The sequence below is a fragment of the Tribolium castaneum genome, chromosome 6 (assembly GCF_031307605.1).
Source record: "Tribolium castaneum strain GA2 chromosome 6, icTriCast1.1, whole genome shotgun sequence".
NCBI classification, from domain to species: domain Eukaryota; kingdom Metazoa; phylum Arthropoda; class Insecta; order Coleoptera; family Tenebrionidae; genus Tribolium; species Tribolium castaneum.
In genome coordinates this window covers 2,919,828-2,947,421 of record NC_087399.1, presented here as the reverse complement: position 1 = coordinate 2,947,421, position 27,594 = coordinate 2,919,828, and the positions used below count along the sequence as shown (strand labels likewise).

The 27,594-nt window shown below is 36.2% G+C and overlaps 1 protein-coding gene across 7 annotated transcripts in view; it reads right to left on the bottom strand.

Moving 5' to 3' along the window:
• Pde11 (Phosphodiesterase 11) overlaps positions 1-27,594 on the bottom strand; it is a 43,755-nt gene that overhangs the window by 11,933 nt on the left and 4,228 nt on the right. Inside the window, exons 1-6 of one of the 7 annotated variants that reach the window (XM_008198757.3) lie at positions 23,718-24,211; positions 21,379-21,459; positions 8,979-9,396; positions 5,160-5,364; positions 4,583-4,913; positions 4,101-4,415 (exon numbers count right to left, since the gene is read on the bottom strand). In XM_008198757.3, the coding sequence (XP_008196979.1) occupies positions 4,101-4,415; positions 4,583-4,913; positions 5,160-5,364; positions 8,979-9,030 (903 nt within the window). In that variant the 5' untranslated portion in view covers positions 9,031-9,396; positions 21,379-21,459; positions 23,718-24,211. Of the gene's footprint in view, positions 1-4,100; positions 4,416-4,582; positions 4,914-5,159; positions 5,365-8,978; positions 9,397-11,051; positions 11,305-21,378; positions 21,460-23,717; positions 24,212-25,397; positions 25,619-27,594 lie in introns of those variants that run through there. The other 6 variants (XM_008198760.3, XM_008198755.3, XM_064357263.1 and 3 more) reach the window with 6 other exon arrangements.

Below are 27,594 nucleotides of genomic sequence, written 5' to 3'. Positions count from 1 at the left end.
TGGAACTGCTTTGATCGATACCTATGCAAAATGATCCGGGGAATCGATTTCCATCGAGAAAATTGAAAAATTCCCAATGATTTTTTAGTTATAAATTTTTTAAAATTTTACCAATTTTTGCATTTAGCAGCAATTTGTTCGAAAACTATTAGTCGGAGAACAATAATCTTTTTTGAAAAAAATAGATAATTCAAAGAGCTTTCCAACGATAATACACTTCATGGGGTTATCTCTAATAGTTCCGGAGCTATTGCTCGAGAAATGTTCCGGGTACCTAAAACCGACAAAAACTGCAACGAAAATTGAAAAAATCTAACATCAAAAAATCGAACATTTGGACTTTTTGTGGACTTTTAACAACTTTTGTGGGTTGCTAAGGCATGTAGAAGTCCATAAAAATTTGCTGGAGTTAGTTTAAAAGAAAAATTTTTTTCACCTCTTTGAAGGTGCTCAGGAAATTTGAGCAAAAAAATTGAAAATTTTAAATCTCGTGAAAAGTTGGTATAATACTGAAAATGAGCCGCTGAATCCAATGGAACAAGCCGCATTGCTCTACGACCTTTAGTTTTCGAGTTATGAATTTTTTTGGTCAAGGCGTCAGTGTCGTGGTTGAATCGATCGTCCTGCAAATATAGTTTTGCAAAACCACAGAGCGCAGTAAATGGTTAAGATGAGCTTGTTTCCCTCGTGCCATTCTTCTTGCGTTTCAATGTAAATCCGGCGGATTTGAATTCGCGGCGTATAAATAGAACCCGGCTTGGGGGTGGCTAAGACCACCCAACGGAATGGCACCGATAAAATCAATCGTTAAACGGACGTGACGGACACTTAATGGCTATATTACAAGAATTCCTTCGACATAAACGGTCTAAGGCCGATTATATAAGTTGTAAACAAAATGCGCGTCTTTTAATTGACGAAGAGACAGGAGTGAGTGGTTTGGTGACGACGCGATATTTTTATTAACCCAAGGAAACGACCATCTCTTGGGACTTTGCCAAATAACCGACGTACTTTTTCGTTAATTTATCTCTCCTTTGTTATTTTCGACTGGCTTTATATCGGGAGCCATGAAATCAGACGCCGAATGAAACCGTCAAAAATCAGTGATAATAATCACAAACTAGTCACGTCGGACGGCCCACGCATTATTTTGAGAAATCCACGAACAACGCCGGAATTCTAATCAGCCAGTAAAATACAACTTTGTAACTTCCATATCTGCATAAGTTATCAATTTCTTTCGTGCGTCGAATTTCAAAGCCGAATTAACAATAAAATCCTCATGTCTGGAAGCGGTCTCGGGTGTAAAGTTAACGTTGTGTAAACTGCTCATTGTCATTTTCTAGAGTATTGTTACGATAATACATTCCAGCTAAAGTTAGGAAAGCTGCATACGAAATGTGCGCATAGAATCATCATCAAGCCTCGATAGCCAACTAACAGTTTTGAAAAAATGGAGCCTGGGAAGGAAAAATAAACCACAAAGAGTAAATTGAATAAGTGAAATGCCTTTTTGTCCACCTCCGCGCAGCCAACCCCCGACTTCCTTTCCGGTCAACAATCGCGTGGATTATCCGAGTTGAGGTCACGTAAACGTCGTTAACATACGTGGTGGAGATTTGTTACCAGTCGTGGGGCCGATTAAAACGCGGGATTTTTTTTGTGTGAAAAATTCCAGGATTACCTGGACGCGACGTAAGAAGATTTATGGTTGTTAATACGGATATTTCCGGGTGTTTTTCGTAATCGATCATATTGTTCGGTTTGATTGATGGGTCATTCAGGTGAAAAATAGATAGACAACATCCTGCTTCGGACGATTTTATCGAAATTTCCATCAATTTTTGCCCAGTTGACAGACATTTATTCAAAGTTTTTTATATACATGTTTGTTGATCAGGAGGCAAATCTATAATTAGGACTATTTACACTCACTTACTGACTCTTTCTAGATTTCGGCCGGATTCTGTAATAAAACATAAAAGCCAAAAAAACAAATACTCTGCGATCAAAATAGTGTGCTGGAAAATATGAAACATCTAGTCTATAAATAATCGTACGAGTTGCACAAGAAGAAACCTTAATTCAATCAACAAAAAATCTTCGTTTGTCAAGGCTTGGCTTAATAACTTTTCTAACATTTTCATTATAAATAACAGCTTAGCTTTTGCGAAGTGGTAAACAAAACGCAATTTTATTGTTTAACGCAATTTTAGTTCCATTTTGTTATACAGTACTGTAATAATTTTATGAAATTACATGAAAACAAACGAAAAATGAAGGCTTTGTTTATTCTGCTAAACGAAATAAAAAGAAATGTTTTAATTTTGTGATTTATTGCTTCCTTCTCGCATACATGATCTTATGTAAGTGAACGTTCAAGTAAAAGTAACCTGAAATCTCGGTCTTTAGAATTTAAAAACCACTTTTCAACTTATGTTTATATTTCAAATTTTTGATTGTTGTGAAAGATTGATATAATATGTAAAATGAGCCGTAGAATTCAATGGAATAAACCGCATTGCTCTACGACTTTTAGTTTTTGAGTTATGAATTTTTTTGTTGAATAAAATTTTCCACTATAGAAAATGCCTATCTTAATTTTTTGCAAAAAAGTTTAAATTGTAAGATCTTGTTAAAAGTTGGTATAATACAGAAAATGAGCCACTGAATTCAATGGAACAAACCGCATTGCTCTACGACTTTTTGTTTTCGAGTTATGAATTTTTTTATTGAATAAAATTTTTCACTATGACAAATGGCTACCCTAAATTTAGGCAAAAAAATTTTAAATTTTTAATTCTTGTGAAAAATTGATATAATATGTTAAAATGAGCCGTACAATTTAATGGAACAAACCGCACTGCTCTACGACTTCTAGTTTTCGAGTTATGAATTTTTTTAATAAATAAAATTTTTCACAATGACAAATGGCTCCCCTAAATTTAGACAAAAAATTTTAAATTTTTTATTCTTGTGAAAAATTGATATAATATGTAAAATGAGCCGTAGAATTCAATCGGACAAACCGCAATGCTCTACGACTTTTAGTTTTTTTTTTATGAATTTTTTTAGTGAAAAACTTTGATCGCCTCTGTAGCCGGAACCGTTGCCCGGAGCGGCTCCGGGTTTGAACGAAAAAATAGATAAAATTAAGCGCTATCAGATGGTTTTTTGTTCAGTGCTCTAAGTCTTACAGTTTCCGAGAAAAACGCAAAAAAAGGTTTCCATTTTCACTTTTTTTCAATTTTCAATCGCCAATTACGGCGAAACTATTAAAGATATCGAGAAATGGTAAAATGGAGGATAACCGGAATAAAAAACTCTACAAAATGGTATAGGACTCAAGGCGATATCTCGCAAAAAAAATTTTCTATTTTAAAACGCCGATTACGGCCAAACTAAAAGAGCTAGAAGAAAACGGTTTGTTCGATCGTAAAGAGCACATCAAAATCTATAAGATAGAATAGGTTTCATTTGATTTTGAGACACTTTAAAAATTGACCGATTTTAAGGGGGGGGGTGTTAACTTTTTTTTAATTTTTTTAATTTTCCCATTTACGGCTAAACTATTCTAAAAAGTGGAACTGTTTTGATCCATACCTATGCAAAATGATCCGGGGAATCGATTGGCATCGAGAAAATTGCCAAATTCCCAATAGTTTTTTAGTTATGAATTTTTTAAAATTTTACCAATTTTTGCTTTTATTTGCAATTTGCTCGAAAACTATTAGTCGGAGAACAATAATCTTTTTTGAAAAAAATAGATAATTGAAAGAGCTTTCCAACGATAATACACTTCATGGGATTATCTCTAATAGTTCCGGAGTTATTCCTCGATAAATGTTCCGGGTACCGAAATCGTGACAAAAATTGAAAAAATCAAACAGCAAAAAATCGAACAAATGAACATTATATAAATAAAAAAATTATCTATAAATTATAAAAATCTGCGACATTAATTTTTGTGTAACAGTCAGGGCAATTACAAAATTATTTTGCCAATTACCGCTCCGCAAAGCCCGGATATTACAAAATAGTTGAAATTTCTCGGTCGTCATTAGCGCAGCAACACGGTTGAGAAAAAGTGCACAAACCTGGTAGGCGTCCGGTATATTCACAGGTTCGCCACTTTCGGCGACGTATCCGACGATCCCCGTGCCCCAGGGTATCCGAATTTCCTCCTTTTTTTCCATCTCTGTGAGGGTACTCCTGGAGCAGACGTCGAATAATTTCGAGACAAGACACCGTCCTCGAGGTGTCTGTCCGGGTGGAAGCGGCGTGCATCCACCGCCTTTCTCGCCTTGAACGAGAAAAAGGGAGCCTCGGTCGGCGTGCAACAGCGTGGAGACGTTCTGCAGGATCTTGTGGCACAACGAACGGACCTCCAGCTCGTTGCAGATGTCCTTGACCTGGAAAATGGGGCGAAGGGTGTAAAAAGGACGCCGGAAACGAACAATTTTTTTTCGCACTATTATCGACTCAAAAAACGGCTATTAAAAGGCGCCTCATTATTATTAGAAATAACGGTAATTTTTTTCATTAAAACAGTTAATTAGACTTTGGTAAATAATTGTACCAGTTCAAAAATCAGTTCTTTTTCGTCCAAATGCCTCAGTTCGTGCCTGGAGCGCCGCTGCCTCCGGCCGGGGGTGGGGCTGCTGCTGCCCCCGGTGACTTGATTTTCCGCAGAGCCCGTCAGAAACGTGGGCTGACCATCGATGGTGCTAATCATCGGTTTGAGAAGTCCTCCACGTTCGAACTCATGCGCTGAAATTTTTCGGACGGGCGTCGTGGCGCCCGAGCCGGCCCTGGACTGGTTGTGTGTCGGTGACGCCAATTCGACGCTCGACGACGTCGGCGTCGCGTGCGACACCAGCCACGAATCCACCACTTGTCTGGTGGCTTTCCTGCGATGGAATAACATAATTCATTTAACTGGAACGTCGTTCTCATTGGAATTCGGAAAACACGCAAACGAAAAATTCGGTTAATAAAGCGTGTGACGTGGAATTTAAATTCGATATTTTACGCGAAAATTTCCGAACAAAATCCAATGTAAATAATATGCAAATTTATTGGGTGTTATTGAAACGCGGATTGCGGACGACGACCCACCAGAAAAAATTGCGAGGTTTTTTTGCTGGGGGGAGTACCTGAGAAAGTAGTCTTGTACGAAATCGGGATGTTCGTCAAGCCACGATTCCATTCGGGCGTATTCAGGGTCGTAGCAGTGGCCCCCATGGCCTGCATGGTTGATGTTTCTTTGATGGGGTCGATCTCGGTGTGCAAAATCCGAGCCAGGGGCGCCCCCCTCTGCCGGCATCCGACAGTCGTCGCCGCCACTGCGCAAATGCAAGCCTGGAAATAAGGCACCAAACTGTAAAATTATTACTACATTTCGCGTGAAAATAATATTATTTGTGGGACACCTGTCTTGTATAACACATCTAAATTATTTTTTATTAAGCTAGAATAAAAAAATCACCAAATTTGGTTAAAAATGACCAAAAATTTACCATTTCTAAGAGTATATTTACCAAAAATGTTAATTAGTGCACGAAATTTCTTAACCAGTAAGTCAATAAATCACAGAATTATGCCAAAAATGACATTATTTCTGAGGATTTTTCGCATCTAAAAGACGAAATCACGACCGGATAAAAGGCCGGTCCTAAAACCGATTTACTGGTGTCTTATTTGTTTCAGGTCCAACATTTTTAAAAAGTAAGCCAATAAATCACTGAATTTTGTCAAAAGTGACTTTCGTTTTGCAAGTTTTGAGGATTTAACCACGTTTTTAGACCAAAAATAAATGTTTCTTCTTGTTTTTATAAAACTAGGACGAAAAATTCACCAAATTTGGTCGAAAATTACCAAAAATTAACCTTTTTGATACGTTAATTTAGCAAAAACTCAATTATTGCGCAAAATCTCTTAACAAAAAACCAAAAAATCACAAAAATCGTATTATTTTTGCAGTTTTGAGAATTTAAACACTTATTAGACCAAAAATTAATTAAAATAAAAAACCACCAAATGACCATTTTGTTATATCGAGTAAGATAGAAAAAATCCAATAATCTGCCATAGTAACTGGACAAGATTTGTTGGTTGTTTAAGGCAGGAAGTAATTAAAGTTTATTGTTTTTTTAGTTATCACTCTTCTATTTTTATTTTCTATTTTAATTTTACTGATTTTTATTTTTTTTTGTTCCAGTCTTTTATTGTATTAGTTTTTTATTCAAAACCTAATGTTTCAATTTATTGGTGTTTCTTTTTTCCAGTTCTATAGTTTATTCAGTTTTTAATTTTTCAATCGCTTTAGTTCTTCAAAATTTCGGTCTCAATATTTTTTAGCTTTTTGTGTTTTTAATTTTTTGTCAGTGTTTGAACTTTTAATTTTTGAAAAGATGCATACTCTACAACTCTACATTAAATAATTTTTTAAATTTTAAACAATTTATGTGACATAAAATTTTTGTATCAGCCTTGATTTTGGAATTAAAAAAATTGTTAATTTTGATTTTAAAAATTTACTTATTTTATTAGTATAATTGTAATTATTATTTTTTTTCAAACCGACTGTGTAGATTTTAATTAGTTGTGGTGTAAAACTCCTATTCTAAGATTCTTAGTTTTTGTGTAATAAATTAAAAAAGCGTGTTTTCTTTTTGAATTCGAAAAAAAAAAACCTCATACGAGTACTAAAAAATATTTTTGCAGCCTCACCTTGTATATTTATTTTCTGGACTTTTGAATACATTCCGTATCACTTTACGCATCTCTAATTTTAAAGAATTAGTAATTTTGGGTGAAAATAACTTGCAAACTTTTAACGATCTCAATAACAGACGGGCCTAAGTATCCAAGCAAAACAATTATGACATTAACAAGTCTCAAACTTATTAATAAAAGCAGTGAAATTTTTCAGTAGCGTGGGTGCCGCTCATCTGCTTTAATTTATAAGCGGTAAAAAACTTGCTATTTAATTATTTTTTTATTATATGATGTGTTGCCTATATCATTTAAACCGCTTGGGAATGAGTGATTCCCCTAATCCCAGTTCTCGCCATTCAGCGATCAATTAACGTTCGTCACGACCCATCTGGATTTATTAGAAAATTTCTCTTTTATGAGCGACTCCTATTATTAATGTCGTTCATCAATGTCATTTGAACAATCGTGCGTTTGTACACATCCACATCCGATAAATTGACCGATTGTCCTTTGCGACCCTGAGAAAGAAAACATCTCCGTGCATTACCCCGATGTCCCAAAAAGAAAACTCCGTGAGGGTAGGGAAGGAACACAAAAAAGAAACCGCCCGACTATAAATAGCACGGGAAAACATCAGAAAACGAAAACTTCCCGAGCTAAAAATAACCGCGAGGGTTAAAGCCCTCCGAAGTGAAAACTAGGTCGGATTTTCACCAAAATCGCTCGATGGGAAAGGGAGGAAACAAGAAAAAAGGAATGCGTGATCGGGACGCCCACAGACTATGTGCATATACGCCACGGATAAAAATACGCGGGCCCCCTCATTCATGAAAACGCGACTCGCGAAAAATACACGAGCCATTCGGAAAATTACAGAGCACTTTGCACAAATACGAAATTTCACCAGAATTTCAACAAGAAAAAAAATAGTTTTAAAACCAAGTTAAGTTTTTTGACTCAGAAATGGCTCGTTACACTTATCGGAAGTTGCACGTAGCTATTCCGCAAATTAGATGACAACAGTGAAGAGCACTTGTTATTTTTCCATGGCACTCTATTTCTAGCGGTATCATTATGACTCTTACTTCCTGGGCATTAATAAAAAGTGATTCTTGTGAAACGAATCAAAAGCACTCTTGACAAGCACAAAATAATTTCGTTGGGTATGAGTCACTTATTCTGCGCTTTCTAATGTGTGTTTGCAATGTTTTAGCGTAGTTTACGACGGCAAATAACAATCGATAAACAATCAGTTTAAATTAACACAGAGAAGACAATCAAAATCGCACACAATGATTTCAATCAAACCTTTATTTTTTGAGCGGGATTTCCGGTACTTTGTACGCTTACGTGGGTGTCATTCATTTGATTTGCAAATCTGAGGAAATTTTCTAATCGTCACCTTCATAGAACCTGAGACAATATTTTTACCCAATGAGATAAACAATTCTGACTAAAATATGCACGGGATAGAGCACTAAAAGCTGTCTTGTTCCGTAAGTTTCGTTAATAATGGGCCATTAAAAGTTTCATATTAATTACCCCAAATATGGAGTCGATTTAATTACATTTCCAAGTCTTGGTAACAAGTAAAGTTTCAAAAAATTACCAATTTAACAGCAACTCAATTACCCCACACCCATTGCGAAATTCTGTGTAGGTTTTAAGGAAACACCGCCTTTGCATACTTTACGCCATTTCAGCGTCTCGTTTGGGATAAAGTAACAAGAACTCTCAATAAATAAAATAAAACTTTTCAATTTGTCCTGAAAATATCGGCTTTCCTATTATTTTTACATGCAACTGCAGACAGGTCCAGGGTTAAAAACAACAAATGATTTATTAGACCAGCGATATAAAACGAAAATTTACAAGTCTCTTATGCGTTTTATGGTAATAACATTTGCATGGAAAAACTTGGAAAAAATTTACATATTCAGTTTTTATGTGCAAGCACACATGTAATTATTTTATTAAAATGTATGTAAATTTATTACGCTAGATATAGTGACCTCTATAAAGAATCGCCAACTCAATTTTATTCGTGAAAAAACTGGAGAAAATTGGGTAAATCTGGGAAAAGCGTTGAAATGGCATTTCAGAAGTCGTAAGTTTTTCCGTGGACAATTCGCGAAATTTACGACCGGCGCTAAAAATACCGATCGTCTATTATAAATCGATCGGTTTCTGGTAAAGTGACGTCAGGTGCGGGCAAGGAATCGATTTTTGCGCTAAAACCAAGTCATGCGACTTACTTTTCTTATGTCGGCAATGATTGAGTTTACACATGCTGAAGGCCTGTCCCATGGATCGGTTGGCCCCCCTCTTAGTGTGACAGCAGCGATGCCTCGCGGCGAGGGGGCCGCCTACCGTCGAGGGGGCTGCCCTGGGGCACAGCCCCACATCGCGCCACCACTGTTTCAACGTCACCGCTACGCCACTGACCTTCCCCAGAACGCTGCCGTTCTTTTTCCGCTGCTTATTATTGTTATTATTATTCTTTACCGGCCACTGTTCTTTCAACTCGGGCCGGAACAGCTGCAGTTTCAGCCTCTTCCGGTTCTTCTTCTGGATGAAATTTGACGACGCCGTCTTGAGGCCTAACTGCCCTTCCACTTTTTCAAATTATTAGCGCACAAGCGGACTCTCTTCAGGCTCATTTCCTCGCGGAATCTGTGAGGGCGCAAATGAATTATTCAAAACGGACCCTCAACGTGTCCGAGCACATGTTCCATTAGAAATCGCTTTCGAGCAGTTCTTATCGACTCGATTGGAGGACAAGGCCCGCCAGGGGCGCACGACACCCAAGAAAACTTATTTTCACAAAGATTTTCACCTTTTTTTAATTAATTAAGTCAGTGGCGTACGTAATGAAATAATTGGAGAAAGTAACCGAGAAAATAGAAAAATTGCTTTATAATATTTAATTTGTTTAAAATTTTTTTTAAAAAAGTTTTCAAAAAACGCCACAGGATATATTACTTTTTTCTTCCCACTTCTACAGATTTCTTCAAACATGCCGAAAACTCGCTTAGTTATACATTTACGAGCAAGTTATGATATTTCTGATAATTTCGAACGATTCGAATCATTTTTTATCCAATTTACTTCCACGTTATTTCAGTCAAATCTGACTGATTTAGCTCTTTTTCAGAGAAAAATTCATTGATTTCGTGGAGTTATGTTATTTTCAGATTTAAAATCTGAAAAATCCAGCTCTTCTTCAGACATTTTGTCGAAATAAACCGAAAAGTAAGAAAACAAATAACAAATGATTTTATATATCCACATTTAATATCAATTCACTGATTTATTTATCGTCTTTTAATGATTTCAGTCGATTTTGGACATTTTTTCCAAAAAAGTCGAATTAAACTGAAAGATTGGCAGAGTGTGGACTTAATTTAAAATTAAGAAAAAAAATTGGAAAATTGTTTAACTGCATATTATTAAAAGAAGCAAGTTTACATTAACGTATTAGCAAACTTCGTTTTACCAGAAGTATATATATATTCGTATGTATATATATATATATATAATTATTTATTATTTATTAAGATAATAATTTTACAGCAATAGAAAACCCATAAAAATTGATTTTTTGTTGCTTCTTGGGCCCTGCGTCCGCCGCTGGGGTCCGCCCCTGGCGCGCCAATATGGAAAACGCCGATAAATTCCGCGTTAATTTCATGCAGGACGACCAGTTGTGATCCTCGAATTTAGTCAAATTCCAATCGATTAACACTTTGACATGATGCCGATGACATTTACAGATGATTCAATGTCATCCGGTCCTCTCGAAAAAACCCGACACAATTCAATAAATTTCTGTGTAATGAAATTCCTCCGCGTTTCGTCCGATTTCAAAGCCCCTTCCTTCAAAAATCATGACACTTCTTTTGGCCAGACGCCAGCGTCAATGTCAATATCGAGGCTTGAAATTTTCTCATTTTTCCAAAAAGCCATGGAAATTACTCTGTTTTGCTCTAAGTATGTTAATTGCGTAAACGATAACAAAGGCGCCAATAATATTTATCAGCGGAGAAAAAAGAATGATTTTCCGAATTTTTCGACCTCTCCGCGGGATCAAAGTTCGCCGCCTGCGTTGAAAAAAAGCTGACTAATCGGCGAATGCAAATTTCCAGCTGACTGTCGCGAAGCGGGAAAATAATCACGTGCATCACCGGATTCAAAACCGGAACTTTTCCGGACTCCGTCCGGCCACGCCCCCTCGTTTTTGATTCGTCCAAAACCATCGTACACCATCCATATCGAGTGCGATAAGACTACATTTTTATCACTAGAGCGAAATGTGTGCTCAAAATTACCATCCACAAGGTCCGTTCCTGACAGAATGCCACCACAAATAAAACACACCGCAAAAAAAAAGGAAAAATTCCGTCACTAACACAACATTTTCTGCTACGGAAACTTTCCATCTAGTGTGCGACGACTCGATTCATGGCCTGCTTCGCGTTCACGAACGTCGCGGCCGTCGTATCTGCGTCGCGCTTTCAAAACAACTGAAAATAAATATCGCGGCTTGCTACGATGTGCGCGACGGCGAACACTACTCTCTCCCCCTATACGTGCATATACTATACATCGAAAAGTTGGCTCCAACGAGTTACGAACATTGCCGACGATTCTTGCGAGAAATTGATAAGTTTTCATGTGCATAGAGTTCATTCGATCAATCGGTTCCCAGTTTGCCACCAAAAATGCGATTTTGACCCGGAAATTCCGGTTAAAGCATGCATTTCCGGTATTGGCGGATCAAGTCAATGCTACCAGCTTGATTTCAAAAACATGTCACGTTTACAGAAAAAATACCAAAATTTTCATTGCGATAGCTTGGATTTGGTCAGGGTGTCATTTTTAGTGATGGTGACTGTACAAATCTAGCAATTAAAAAACACCATCTAAGACAGACACAAACGCCGATCCGACATGAAAATAACAATAATCTGATTATATGACAATGAAGTTTTTTACTAAACTGGTTTGAACTGTAGATTTTGGAATCAAAATCTTGATATGACTCAAAGAACACATGATAGATAATTTATTGATTCGAAGAAAATTTTACATTATTACGGCGTTATCAAGTGCTTTGTGTACTTTATGCGTAGTTTTGACTACTGAAATCTTTGAAAAGTGTAAATTTTTCCGTGAAATTTTGGCAGAAAAAACCAAGAGGGTAACTTTTTATTTTTCAAGTAGTATTTTTCTAAAATTTTGCTAAACCGAGATAAAAATTCGCTAAATAAGGCCGAAAATTTGCTCTTTACGAATTAGATAGTGGTAGTATGTTTTTGAAAAAAATCACAAAAAATGCATTTTTTTCGTTTAAATATAAATACAGAGTGTTTATGGACAAGTCATGCTGTACCAACTCTCAAAAAATATCTTCAAGGGTTGGAATTAAAGGAGGTCATGAGAGGTATTGCGAGCCAACTTGATAATTTCTAGTACCCAAAAATTTGGCAAGACCCGAGAGACATTGTTAATAAAAATCATGGCCCCCGTGAATATTTATACTATTTATCTTAATACTACAGCTTGTTTAAGTGAAACATGTGAATCTTTAAAACAAATATCCACAGCATTACATTGTAGTTAGCAGCTGCTGATTGTAGTAGCCATGAGCAAAAAAATAGAGGAAATAAGACTGTGATCGCTGTTTTAAACGACTTAAATGTGGGCATGTTGACATATCTTCGGTATCGTATTGATTCGTTTAAAGTTTATTAAAACATTGATGTGTATTAAAAAAACAGTTATCCCTGAAGACTGGACGTAACTAACTGGCACGCAAACGTCCATTAAGCACAAAATGGAGCCCCACAGGACCCATGCGTGCTTGTCAGACCTGTCAGCGTGTCAGTTGAGAATGGAAATAGCCCAAATGAATTGAAAACGTTGGCTGAAGCCGCACAATAACCCAGTGTTTACACTTATATCAAAATTTCGCAAGATTGACCCATTTCTTGACGTTTTTGTAAAAATATGAATGAATTCGAGTGACCTTAAAATCGAAAATTAACAAAACGTGAATCAAGCAGCGTTGCGACACATTACGCGAATTTCTCGTCGTAACTCGATTATCATTGTTTCAACATGTTCGCTGTATGGAATTTTTCGTTTGTATTCGTAACTCGAATCTAGGAAACGTTATTCAACTTTTATCGCCGCCAACTTATCGACACAACTACCAAAACAAAAGATAATCCAAGGACGGTACGATCACAATAGTAAATAAACATTTTTCCGATACAGGTTCGGATTATTAAAAACTAAATGGAGCATAGCGAGAACTTTGACCATTTGCTGAAACGTGTTTCGGGTTCGATGAAGCGAAATCGAGTGACCTTTGGTGGAACTGTAATGATCCCACTTGTTACATAACGCGATTTTTTGCCTAATCTGAGGAGTGAAAAATTCGGGCGGAAACAGGCATGAGTTCGGCGCGTGAAAATCCAAGTTTAGGTTTCCTGAAGCGGAGGTTGGGGAAATTATTAATAGGCGAAAGGCAAGTCGCGCGAACGCTGACGTTACTCCACCTCCGAAGCTCAGATCAAATCGAAGAACTAAGTTAAATTACACTATTGCAAATAATATAAAAATATGCAAAAATGAGGAAGAATACAGGAAAGTTTCGTTTTTTACGTACTTCCATTTTCTAGTGATCTATAAAGAACGGACAATGTCAATAAGACATTCCACATTTTCTGTTTTTTTTTTTTTTTTTTTGGAAGACAGTATCTGGCAAAGTTTAAAAGAATAAAGCGGTTTCGTCTGGATTAAAGGATGACTTGATTGTATGGTGCCAAATACCCGAGTAAAATATTCAGAAACAGCTGATCTATCGCAAGATCGTGGCCGAATTTTAAATAAGAACAGGCCTTAAATTACCGATTTTTTATTATACAAATCCGAAAATTGAAGAATTTTGGCAGTTATTCCAGCATCTCTTTCTATTTTTGGGCAAATATCTGCCGTTTTTCGAGAATTAAGTTCACATATTTTATGCAATGTTCGCGATTTGTTCCATAATAACAGTTATTAGTCTCAAAAGGATTTTTTTTATTTTATCACAGTAACTGATTTTTCCGAAAAAAATACCGAGACTCTCAATAAATCCGGGCTTTTACTATTTCAAAGAGAATAAAACGAAGATCCTATCATATTTTTTTTATCGCAAAAAAATCTGATAACGCGTAACAAGAACTATTTAAATTAATTCTAAAAAAAATCTAGAGAAAAATTTATTAACGAAATTAAAGATGGATTTATGGAATAATCTAAAGAAGAGTCTCGATTTCCCACAATAAACGGCTTTAGATGAGATTATAAGAATCTTATTAGAAATCTAAAGCAGAATAAAAAACAATGCTAAAAATAAAAAAAAATTCTGAACACAACTGTAGAAGATCTTGAAAAGCTAATGGCTATCTATCTAAAAGAGGACTTGGAGGATACAGAATTTGTACCATTTTCTAAATGGTTATTAGCTAAAGAAGAGAAAAAAAGAAGCTTAAAAAATCTAGAGAAGAATACAGAAACAATACCAAAAAAAATCTGGAATAATTCTAAATGAATGTATAAGAACTGTTCATAAAAAATTATGAATACACTCTACAAAAAAAAATTCAAGCAAAAAAATTAACATATTCATATTTTTTTGAGAAATTTTAAACCTTTTATTTTTCCATTTCTAACGAACTTTTTTGGCAAAATCTAAATGTTTAGAACTGCACGTATGTAAAATACACCGGAAAATCGATTGGCGCCAAAAAAAACAGAAAAATTGTAACAATAAATCAATAAATCCGGGCTTTTACTATTTAAAAGAGAATAAAACGAAGATCCTATCATATTTTTTTTATCGCAAAAAAATCTGATAACACGTAACAAGAACTATTTAAATTAATTCTAAAAAAAATCTAGAGAAAAATTTATTAACGAAATTAAAGATGGATTTATGGAATAATCTAAAGAAGAGTCTCGATTTCCCACAATAAACGGCTTTAGAAAAGATTATAAGAATATTGTTAGAAATCTAAAGTAGAATAAAAAACAATGCTAAAAATAATCAAAAAAATTTCTGAACACAACTGTAGAAGATCTTGAAAAGCTAATGGCTATCTATCTAAAAGAGGACTTGGAGGATACCATTTTCTAAATGGTTATTAGCTAAAGAAGAGAAGAAAAGAAGCTTAAAAAATTTAGAGAAGAATACAGAAACAATACCAAAAAAAATCTGGGATAATTCTAAATGAATGTATAAGAACTGTTCATAAAAAATTATGAATACACTCTACAAAAAAAAATTCAAGCAAAAAAATTAGCATATTCATATTTTTTTGAGAAATTTTAAACCTTTTATTTTTCCATTTCTAACGAAACTTTCTGGCAAAATCGAAATGTTTAGAACTGTACGTATGTAAAATACTCCGGAAAATCGATTGGCGCCAAAAAAAAACAGAAAAATTGTAACAATAAATCAATAAAAAAAATCTGATAACGCGTAACAAGAACTATTTAAATTAATTCTAAAAAAAATCTAGAGAAAAATTTATTAACGAAATTAAAGATGGATTTATGGAATAATCTAAAGAAGAGTCTCGATTTCCCACAATAAACGGCTTTAGAAGAGATTATAAGAATCTTATTAGAAATCTAAAGTAGAATAAAAAAACAATGCTAAAAATAATCAAAAAAATTTCTGAACAAGCTAATGGCTATCTATCTAAGAGAGAACTTGGAGGATACAAAATTTATACCATTTTCTAAATGGTTATTAGCTAAAGAAGGGAAGATAAGAAGCTTGAAAAATCTAGAGAAAAATACAGAAACAATACCAAAAAAAATCTGGAATAATTCTAAATGAATGTATAAGAACTGTTCATAAAAAATTATGAATACACTCTACAAAAAAAAATCAAGCAAAAAAATTAACATATTCATATTTTTTTGAGTAATTGTAAACCTTTTATTTTTCCATTTCTAACGAACCTTTTTGGCAAAATCTAAATGTTTAGAACTGCACGTATGTAAAATACACCGGAAAATCGATTGGCGACAAAAAAACAGAAAAACTGTAACAGCTTCAGAAGTTATCGACGTATTTTTGTGAGCTGTGCTTGTTTAATGTTTAAACTACATCTATTTGATGTGATTTTCTCGATAACATGTTTAATTCTCAACTAATTACTCCTCTACCTAGAACCATAACCCGGAACGACTCCAGACTTTCGCTGTTGAGAAGATAATAATCAACGCAGTTTCAAGCAATTTTACTGACTTTTTTTGAAAAAAAAAATTACTAGCACTGGATTCAAATCTACACAAATTAAACCGTGATTATGACAAACAATTAAGTTTGAAGAGAAAATAATAGACCCAGGAAGTAGTAAAAAATTCGACAAAATCCCAATCTGGCAATAACTTCGGCCTGCCATAGTTGTGGTTTTCCGCTTAATAAAATAAAAGGGTGCAGATTCCGGTGTTGGTGAATTTTTCTTTCCGCGTGTCGCATTGCCGGGCATTTCTCAGCCGGTATTAATTACCGTATCGGTTACAGCGTCGGTAATTGGAGTGTGCGGTTACGAAATCCGCATAACTTGCCCGCAGACTCTCTCGTGGTAAAATCGTGCTGGTGCCTGCGCCACGGACGGCGTTTACAGTTCGTTGTGGCGCCACGAACCTGACCTTGCCGATGGCAAACACCGCAACACGTTTATCTCTCTCCTTGCCGATGTGATCTCGATTGGAACGCGCTTGCATTGTTGGAGGTACCACCAAAGGGAAAACCACCTCCACTTGGTGCCACTCCAAACACCAGCTCTATCTTATCATCCTGTCAATGACTTAATCTCCATCTTGGTTGCGGAGGAATTCCAGGAATGACACCTCCTCCAAAATCTTGAAGTGGTACCTCTTCTGATCTATGGGAAAATCAGTCCAGTTTTTTCCAAAGTGACCGGTCCAACAATTATTATCCTTTACGTTACTTCAATTCCTCCAAGCAAGACGCTAGTAGCAAATAGCATAGAAATTAAGATAACACATCGGGGTCCGAAAAAACCACGAGACCTTATCCGAAATTGAGGAAAAGTGGAAGGAAGGACAAAACGTTCGTCGGAGGCGTAAACAGGTTACCGTTTACGTACAAACGTGGATTGCTGTTACTAAGAGGAGCGCCCTAGTTTGCAGTCTTTTCCATATAGGGAGTCTGTACCGCAAATTCATTAAAATGAGCGTAGATTATTGGCAATACGTCCACTCGGTGTTTGTGGACGGTATTTCCCCTCGCCGTCAAAATATTATTGTAGCTTCGCTAATTCGATTAGATAAACATTCGTGCGTTATTTGCTTTTGTTCCGCTTTATCTGTTTGGTTTTCCGGAGAGTTCTGAAAAGGTTTATCGGGACGGTGCCTTAATGTCACCCATTTATTAAACTACGCGAGAGAGAAGTGAAAAATGATAACTGGAGGAACGCTTCGCCCCAGTTTGCGCAAATAATTGTTTTTCTAAAGCAAGTAATTTCTTAATGAAGTTAAATTAGGACAGAGTGTCTTTGGTGAAAGCAAGCACAAGGGGAGAAATTGGAAGTGAGTCTATCGGGAAGTGTTTACGTATAATTAAATGTTGTCAGGGTTAACGGCTGTCTTGCTAAGGCAATCAAAATCGATCTAAAATCGTTCGCAAATGTCAGAGTTTAAAAACTCAAGAGGTTATCATGCAGGAAATCCACTTTCCTGAATATGCGGAAAATCGGAATGTTGCGTGCGTTTTAATCAAATTCCCAAATCTTATTGAGAGTTCCAACTGGAGAAGAATTTTTCGGCACAGCAAACAAAAGTTCAATTTTTGCTTTATTAACTGGAGATCGGGTTACCGTCTCTCCCATTTTTTGCGTCAGGTGGAGAAATCAAAACCAATTTGGAAAAATTCGCAACCTTCACTCTTTCCAACCACAGTTACTTTCTAATTACGCGAAACTACACAATTTCGACAATTGGGCAAACTTACAAGAGCTGGACTTGAACTTGAACCACAGCTTTCGCATCGCATGCACGCTGGAACTAAGACAAGTCCCTTCCATTTGCCTAATTTGCCACTAATTTGTGACTTTTGGACGAAAAAGAGCACTCTCTTTATGCCGACTCATTTATCAAAAAGCACCTTCGTGTCCTAGGCAAAGCACGCAAAGTGCTAGTCAATGCTGTTTGCGCTTCTAATAATACCCGCAAAGCTATTAATTATTTTTGTGTTATGAGAAAATAGAAATGTTCGCCAGACAGGCATTTTGTCTCGGTTTCTTCAATTTAAATCCTCGTTACATTATTGATTCATAACTCAGTTTAGTTCGTTTGTGTGGCCTTGAACTTATCAAAAACTTGGTCGTTAGAGAATAATTCCCAGAAATAATAAAACAAGCGTGAGATACGACGGTATATTAGTGAAAAATGCAGTCACAACCGTTTCACGACCAAATCGAGAAAACTGTTAATTTGCCCATTTTCCGAAAACTGCAGCACGTTGGACTCAAACATTTGCACATTGGTGTTCCCTTGGCGCGGGTCCACATCAGCATAGATCGGATTGTGGCCAAAAGGCTCCGAAACCGTCGCTAAATCCTGGCGATTGTTTGAGATTCTAGCCCTCTGGAAACTCTCACAAATTTTCGAAAAATTTTCCTCCTGCGACCGGTCTGTATCCTCCAAGTTCTCTCTTAGATAGATAGCCATTAGCTTGTTCAGAAATTTTTTTGATTATTTTTAGCATTGTATTTTCATTCTACTTTAGATTTCTAATAAGATTCTTATAATCTTTTCTAAAGCCGTTTATTGTGGGAAATCGAGACTTTTCTTTAGATTATTCCATAAATCCATCTTTAATTTCGTTAATAAATTTTTCTCTAGATTTTTTTTAGAATTAATTTAAATAATTCTTGTTACGCGTTATCAGATTTTTTCGCGATAAAAAAATATGATAGGATCTTCGTTTTATTCTCTTTTAAATAGTAAAAGCCCGGATTTATTGATTTATTGTTACAATTTTTCTGTTTTTTTGGCGCCAATCGATTTTCCAGTGTATTTTACATACGTGCAGTTCTAAACATTTAGGTTTTGCCAAAAAGGTTCGTTAGAAATGGAAAAATAAAAGGTTTAAAATTTCTCAAAAAAATATGAATATGTTAATTTTTTTGCTTGAATTTTTTTTTGTAGAGTGTATTCATAATTTTTTATGAACACTTTTTATACATTCATTTAGAATTATTCCAGATTTTTTTTGGTATTGTTTCTGTATTCTTCTCTAGATTTTTTAAGCTTCTTTTCTTCTCTTCTTTAGCTAATAACCATTTAGAAAATGGTACAAATTCTGTATCCTCCAAGTCCTCTTTTAGATAGATAGCCATTAGCTTTTCAAGATCTTCTACAGTTGTGTTGAGAAATTTTTATTTTTATTTTTAGCATTGTTTTTTTATTCTACTTTAGATTTCTAATAAGATTCTTATAATCTTTTCTAAAGCCGTTTATTGTGGGAAATCGAGACTTTTCTTTAGATTATTCCATAAATCCATCTTGAATTTCGTTAATAAATTTTTCTCTAGATTTTTTTTAGAATTAATTTAAATAATTCTTGTTACGCGTTATCAGATTTTTTCGCGATAAAAAAATATGATAGGATCTTCGTTTTATTCTCTTTTAAATAGTAAAAGCCCGGATTTATTGATTTATTGTTACAATTTTTCTGTTTTTTTGGCGCCAATCGATTTTCCAGTGTATTTTACATACGTGCAGTTCTAAACATTTAGGTTTTGCCAAAAAGGTTCGTTAGAAATGGAAAAATAAAAGGTTTAAAATTTTTCAAAAAAATATGAATATGTTAATTTTTTTGCTTGATTTTTTTTTGTAGAGTGTATTCATAATTTTTTATGAACACTTTTTATACATTCATTTAGAATTATTCCAGATTTTTTTGGTATTGGTATTTTTTTGGTCGTTAGAGAATAATTCCCAGAAATAATAAAACAAGCGTGAGATACGACGGTATATTAGTGAAAAATGCAGTCACAACCGTTTCACGATCAAATCGAGAAAACTGTTAATTTGCCCATTTTCCGAAAACTGCAGCACGTTGGACTCAAACATTTGCACATTGGTGTTCCCTTGGCGCGGGTCCACATCAGCATAGATCGGATTGTGGCCGAAAGGCTCCGAAATCGTCGCTAAATCCTGGCGATTGTTTGAGATTCTAGCCCTCTGGAAACTCTCACAAATTTTCGAAAAACTCCTGCTAACGTTGACCCCTTGGTAGTGCAACCAGCGCCATTCCTCCTGCGACCGGTCGCAGTACTCGTCCATTGTCACCAAATTTTGGTAACAAACGGCCACATGTCGAAACTTTCTGTTACAGTAGACTTTTTCAGTGTCGATCTTCGGCCGAAACTTCGGACGTGACAAAACACAGCTGTTTCCTTTGACTCGATTCGTGTTAATTCGGGCCCGGTCTTGGCGTTTTTTCACATATCGCCTGTAGTCGGTTTTCGAGGGGAAATGTCTGGGCATAACCCGGAATTTTGACACTTGAATTTACAAAATGTGGGCATGGAAACTACGATTTTGGAAAATTTCAAACAAGCGTGAATGTTTAATGTTCCCACGACCGGAGGCGCGCCTCTGACCCGGAAGAACCCACGACATCCGGCAGCGGCTAGACGGTCGCCATCTGGGAGTTGGAAATTTTGAACCGCAAGAAAGTCAATAAGTGCACCGTTGTTCCTTTGCCAAATGGAATGAAGCCTTTTTCTTCTTTTGTCATAATTTAAAATAATTTTGGGACAATTCCAAAGCTTTAATACGGACCAACAAATTCGATTACAAGAGCACTTCAGTAACACACGATTTTATCGGTGTTGGGACAAATCACTGATACGTTATCTCGCTGATCGTAAGTGCTTGTTAAAACTGTTTTTTTATGTCAGAGATACCACAACAATACACGATAAAAATCGTTCGAGTTCCGGTGAACACATTCCTCAATTTTGCATCAAGCTGGGAAAACAATGCCAAAAGTGTTACGATAATTCGCCCCCGGAGAGGAACAGCGGGAAGAAATTAGGACATGATGGAAAATCCTAAAAGGAGGGAGCATTAGCTTCGCTACGGGACTTTTCCCTTGATCAATTAGTTATGAAAATAATCAGATAAAACAACTTTCTGGAAACACTTTGTCAACAAATTATACAAACAATGGCCGTTTTGTTGTCCGGTCGCCGATTTCAGCCAAATTGAACGAGAATGTAAAAAGTTTGTTGCGTCTAGACGCACTCTGGGCGGAAAGGCCAATTTAGCTGCAAGTCATCCGGTCGAGAAATCATACAGTTTCCTTCAATGACGGCACAACCGGCGCCCCCGCATGTTTACATTTGAACAATTGGTCGATTACAGTTACGTCACGAATGTTTTTAATTACGGATCCGACAAGCTTTCCGTTTCCTTTTTAGCAAACGGCAATATACAGCATGGGCCACCCGTTTTCCACCCACGCCCGCATTTATGAATGAGCAGCAAATCGCTCGGAAAATCGAACTTTCATTTTTCGATGATAAAAAAAATGGTTATTTTCCGAGCGGGACTTACCTGTTTTCCGACGCGAAGCCCACAGGACCGGGGGCGAAGCACTACCACTTGGAAGAGCCAGTTTGCTTGTGATGTCGGGCTCTGAAACAGTTTTTTTCAGAGTCAGACAAATATTTACCCAATTCGATTCGTAAAATTAAATACACCAGATGGTATACACGAAAAATACGACTTTTACAAGATCGCTGCACAGTTGCTGCGATTTAATACCTCCCAAAAGAGCAGTAATCCTTCTAAAGCGGTGATTTTTAAATATTTAACACTGGCTGCGTCCCGCAGGACGCATTTGAGGCAAAATCAAAGGGAATATCTACGCGGGTTTGTACGGTCGCATTAGATGATCCATTCAGAACAAAGTTTGAAAATAATCCACAAACCCTCAACACGGTTTTTCATATAACCGAATTACAACCGTAAAATATCGAACCTTGAAAAGTAAAACGAAAAAAAAAACATGTATATTTTTCAGAATCATTTAAGACGCCGATTACGAAGGTGCCAAACCTTCTGTAGTTTCGCTGTAATCGGCGTTCCTTCCACTAATTATTTTTGATCTACGCATATAAATGGTTTTAAGTACTATATGGAACCTTGCAAAAGTAAAACGAAAATTATTTTCAAAATTTTCAGAATTATTTGAGACGCCGATTACGAAGGTGTCGAGTCGAACCTTTCGTATATAGTTTCTCTGTAATCGGAATTTTTTCCTCTGTTTTTTGTAAATTATGAATAATAAACTAAAACCACGAAAATTAGTTTCTTTGAGCTGGATTCGCATTTGAATTAAAATCCTTGCTGTAAAAGATGCATGATTGTAATATCAGCCCGGCCCATTAATAAGCAACGGGAACTGGCGCTATAAATCAGGGTAGTCGCAAGATTTCGTTGAATTATGACCGAGATTAATTGCTAATTAATTTTAATTAAAAACAACTATAATTAGCTCTCAGCTTGCTAGTTTCATTTTACACTCAATTACCCGCACTGTCCTCTCTTTTCGACACTTCCAATAATCCCTTTTATCAGTTTGGAAAATCAGATTGCATCTTATTGTGTAATTAATCAGGAGTGTGTTTTAAAACCGTCTTTCATTCAATTAATCGAGTTTATGAGACGTGCAATTCTTCATTGGTTTTAATTCGATTAAAACCTTAAATGAATCATGAATGTTATACAATAATCCAATTAATTCAAGTAAAACTAAGCCAGAGGTCCTTTTCGGATGAGTCACGAACGAATAGGACACGCGTTTCGACATCTGGCAACAGGCCAAATGCACGCAAAGGCTGCCAAGTCTCAAACCGCTCAAGGTCGCACATACAGGCTGTCTCGGCGAAGACTTCAACCCGATATATCCCGAGATTTTTATTTTACCGAACATCACATAACATACATAACAGTATTACTCTTAAGTTCAATTTTAAAAAATTCAGTGCCCTTCTAAACTTCTTAGATCTTCTGTATTATATGGTAAAAAGATTATATATCTCGGTGAGCATAATACCCATGATACTGTTAATTGTATTATCCTATGTTCAGTTTAAAAAGTCCACGTCAATGCATTCTAAATAGTTTCTTACAGACGCCAATGTTCAGCAAAATACAATGTCCACGGTATATATCTGGCCAAAAGAATTCCATTTTAGTACAACTTTTTTTTTTATTAATTTGGCCAAAGTTACTATGTACCTTCTTATCATTAATTTGGTTTTTTTGTCATTAATTTGGACTACTCTGTCGTTTATACCATGTATGTTGTTACCATTTTATTCACGTGATAACCTCATAAGAAGCCGAATTTTTTGTCGTTCTGTTTATGTATATTTTATTGTCGTTTCATCAACCTTATTCAAAATAAGGTTGAAAAAAATCTTGGCAATGAATTTGTCAATGTCTTGTGTTCGTAATGTTATTAGCATAGGACTAATATTTCTTCAGATAGTTCAGTTGCTTCAAATTTTATGCAAGGATACTGCGAATTTCAACAAATACATATTTGTAATATGTATGGTCGGGGATATTATATTGACTCAGAATTCAAGAGGGGTCATCCTGTGTATAGGGTTTGTTATCTGGGGGCGTTTCGGCGGCGATTGTTCGCCCCTAAATCGGTCGATTGTGTCTCAAAGCTACTTCCTAGATGTTTGATTATCTCTCAGCTGAAATACGAATCTGCCGGTGTCGGCGAGGTTGTTGTAACCGGTATGCAACGGTCGTCGACTTTGCTGTAGCCAAACAAACAAAAACGACACCTCAACACAAGCATTGTACAGATTCGAGGTCCTCCGTGTGTTGATCTTTGCCTAAGGGTGTCAGCCCTTGATTGATGTGATGCTCACCCTTTCAAATCACCTTCCATTATTACGCATAATCAATTATTGCGTACTCGAAATGTTTAGTAAACACTCGAATCTTAAGTAATGTAGACTATTTAGATAAGAACAACACTAATTGTTGATAACGTCGTTATCGGCACTTTGTTCAAGGCCACGCGTTGAATAACAACACTCTTCGAATTTCGCGCCCACTGTCGACACCAAATTACCGATAAAACAGTTTGACTTATTACCAATCAATCACATCACAACACTAATTCATTTGAAAACACAAGTCATCAAGTAAGCCACGAATTTCAACCCGATGCCACATAACCTCACACAACGCCGACCGAAATTTACGGAAAAAATCGCCTCTAACGCCACCATTCAGCACAATTCGCAAAACTCAAAATGGGTTAAAACCAAACCGAGTTTCATTCATTCGAGTTTGAACACATTGAAACGTGTATTTTTCGTAGACGAGAGCGCACGCGTCTTCGATAAACGATTATTTTTGGCTTTTGACAGGCTGTCAAAAAAATTAAACAAATAAACCCAAGCAACATGATTCATTTCGAAAACATGTGGGCAATTAGCGTGATAATTGTGTTATCGGGGGGCAAAGGGTTAATCAAATTTTGTGAGGTCGAAGCAATAAATTAATCCGGGAATTGAGCACACGGCACTGATTTGGGCCACGCGCCATCTTACGGCGCGGCCCACAAACACCCACAGGAATCTGCACCACTTTTTTGAAAAGTTTTGCGAAAACTGAACCGGCGCCTCCACCAAATTTCACCCGAGGCGAGTGCCTTAATTTATTGTTACTAAAAAGTGGCTTTTTATGCATATGGTCACATAATTCATAATTGCGTGGAAAGTTCCGTCCGGTCGTAATTTATTTTTATTTATGACACCAGCGCAATTTAAATTTTATCAAGGTATATTGATGTTCTCAGTGCGATTAATGCTTCATTAAATTTAATCGGAGTGATGTCACGTCGTTTATCATTTACCTACACAAGTATAAACATGATTACATGGTATTAAGCGAATAACAACATCAAACTTTTACTCTCCTCACATAGTTGGTTGAGTTTATTGCAGTGTTGCAAACTGCCAACGAATTACTTTCAAACTGTTATCAACCGAATCATTCGGTTTTCTTCAAAATTTGTTTAAATATGTAATATCAAATTATCAAATTGAACGAGATAGTAAGTGCCACCAAGATTTTTTTTGACACCCAATGTAATCTGAATACTGAAGTAATCTAAGAACGAACAAAAAAATTCTGTTTCTGAAATTTGTTAAATCCAGACTCATTTCACAGAATTTCGTACTTGGTTTAAATTTTCTTATTATTTATTCAACTTTGGGAATTTTTTTGCTGTAAAACTGAGCGATAAAAATTCAAGCGCACAATAATACAGAGTGTCCGTTTGACAATGGGGCACATTTCATTGTTGGCAAACGTCGGAAGTGCGGAAACGCCGACGACGTGGTGTACGCCGCGACGCCGTGTAGTGAAACGTCGCCATGGCAACCGTCGTTTCCGACGTCACCGAGCGTCTAAAACACCGGAACTAATCGGAGGAGATTCACCCGCAAAGTCGCGAAATACTCACAAAACTCCGAAAATGGGCAAAAATCAATGGAATAATATAGGTCAGCTGAATCACCCCGTATTTGAAAACTCACCCATGACGAGCGGTGCCACTTTCCTCACTCTCTTATTCCGAATCATGCTCATGGCTGTGGCAGTGCTTTATTTTCCGATAATTATTAAGTCACGTTTCGCGAAAATTGAAAGGGAAGTCGTAAAAATACAAACTAGCGCAAAACCGCATTTTGGCCGATGTTTGGAAAACGGCGATCAGCGGGAACGATAAGATAAAGCGAGAAATTCGGTTCGGTATACATAATAAGCGAAGATTAGATGCGCACTAAAAATTCGGAGATGTGCGGCCTTGACAAGGCGCTAATTGACGTTATCACCAACGCAGTTGTGCTCCCTTTACGGGTCTCCTACGTCAGGGTTCCACGTCCTCTGCGAATCCTAACTCGCTCATAATTAGAATTTTGCAAAAATTCCAAACAGGTGCGAGAGAAAGCTCCACCTACGATGATTCACACCTACGAGTGTGACAGATAAGGAGAGTGAAATCAACTTCCTGACGCGATTTTATTTGGTACTTTGGCGGCAAAAATGGCCAAAGGTCGCCCATAATCCTCACTGCATACCAAGTGCAACCTCATTCACTTCCCGTTCCTTTTAATTTTTAATCTTCCAAAGCTTAATACTTAAAAAAAGTCTAAAGGACGTGGTTTATCCTTCAAGAGATAAAACCAAATTTTGTCGTCCCGTTGATAACGATTATTAATCATTGACATTAATTATGGTTGCTTCGAGCGATTAGTTTTTTTAATTAAAAGATAGTCTTAGCTGGGGCAAAAACCATGCGTTGGCATATAATTGTCCCATAATTATTGTAATTAATGCGATAATATCGTGGCGAGTTGATTATGTGTCGCTCAAAACTACTAAGTGAGCCCCTTGAGGACACAGCACTTTTTAAGGTAAAACACCTCGATTTTCAAGGTAGATCAAAATTCTAAAAGGTAGATCAAAAAGTCTAAAATTTGAAGGTACGAAGACAGCCCCTTCAGAACACTCAATAATTTCAAGCAAAACACCCTGCTTTTCAAGGGTAAACAAAAAAGCAAAAAAAAAAAACGTTAAAACACCACCGATTTTCCAGGTAGTTAAAAAAACATCAAATAATCATAAAAACACCCCGATTTTCACGGGTGAACAGAAAAGCAAAGAAAATCGTTATAATATCCCGATTTTCAAGGGTAAGCAGAAAAGCAAAAAAAATCGTGAAAACACCCCGATTTTCCAGGTATTTAAAAAAGTAAAAAATATCAAGCAAAATAACCCGATTTGCAAGAGTAAACAGAAAAGCAAAAAAATCGTGAAAACACCCCCGATTTTCAGGGGTTAACAGAAAAGCAAAGAAAATCATAAAACCTCCTCGGTTTTACTCCGTTATAGTAATAAGAAAGGATTAGGATAATTATATAACTACTTATATCAAAAATAGATAAAGAAGATAAGAGTTATCTCAATCAGTTGTGCGAATTAGAAAAAAATAATGAAAATTCGGTGTATACCCACACGGTATACACCCCTGAAATTGGTGAATATATCTATTAAAATCGAGGAAAAGTTTACCACTCGTTCTTGACGAATAAAAAACGCAATTATAAGAATTCGCTCTGCTCATGAGTGGACTACGTCCACGGATTGTCTTTTTTTTCTAATTAGTCGCAGACTTGAGTCACCTCCAGCTGACGCTAATATCCAAACGGTATTGTATCAAAGTTTTCTAAAACAACCCTCTTATCATAAACAAAACCAAATTCTTTTGTTTCTATTTTATTTAAGAGTTCCTTAGTTTTAGTATCTCTGGTAATTCGATTATACTGCCTTTCTTTTCTAAAATATTATTTATACTATTGGAATCGATCTTTTTGGATGTCTCATAGTTTAACGTAAATCCTTTTATTTTACAAACAACTTTATCCGTATTAGTCTTATAACAATAACTTTTTGGACCTGTTGATAACCAGTCAACAATCCACACATCCTTACCTAATTCATCGGTCCACTCTCCCAATAAACAACCGGTTTTGATAGTATTTTTACCATCGTCAATATATACAACGCTATCAGTATCATAATATACAACCGCCTCTCCCCTCTCAGTAAGTCTTCGCCTTCGGCTCTGGGCAGGCTTCGCCAGTCTTTCTTGTAGAATAAATGGCACTTGTCGTTCATAGAAAACAATTATTTCCGAAACAATATGGGTTTGGTCTTAAATATCATAGAGAT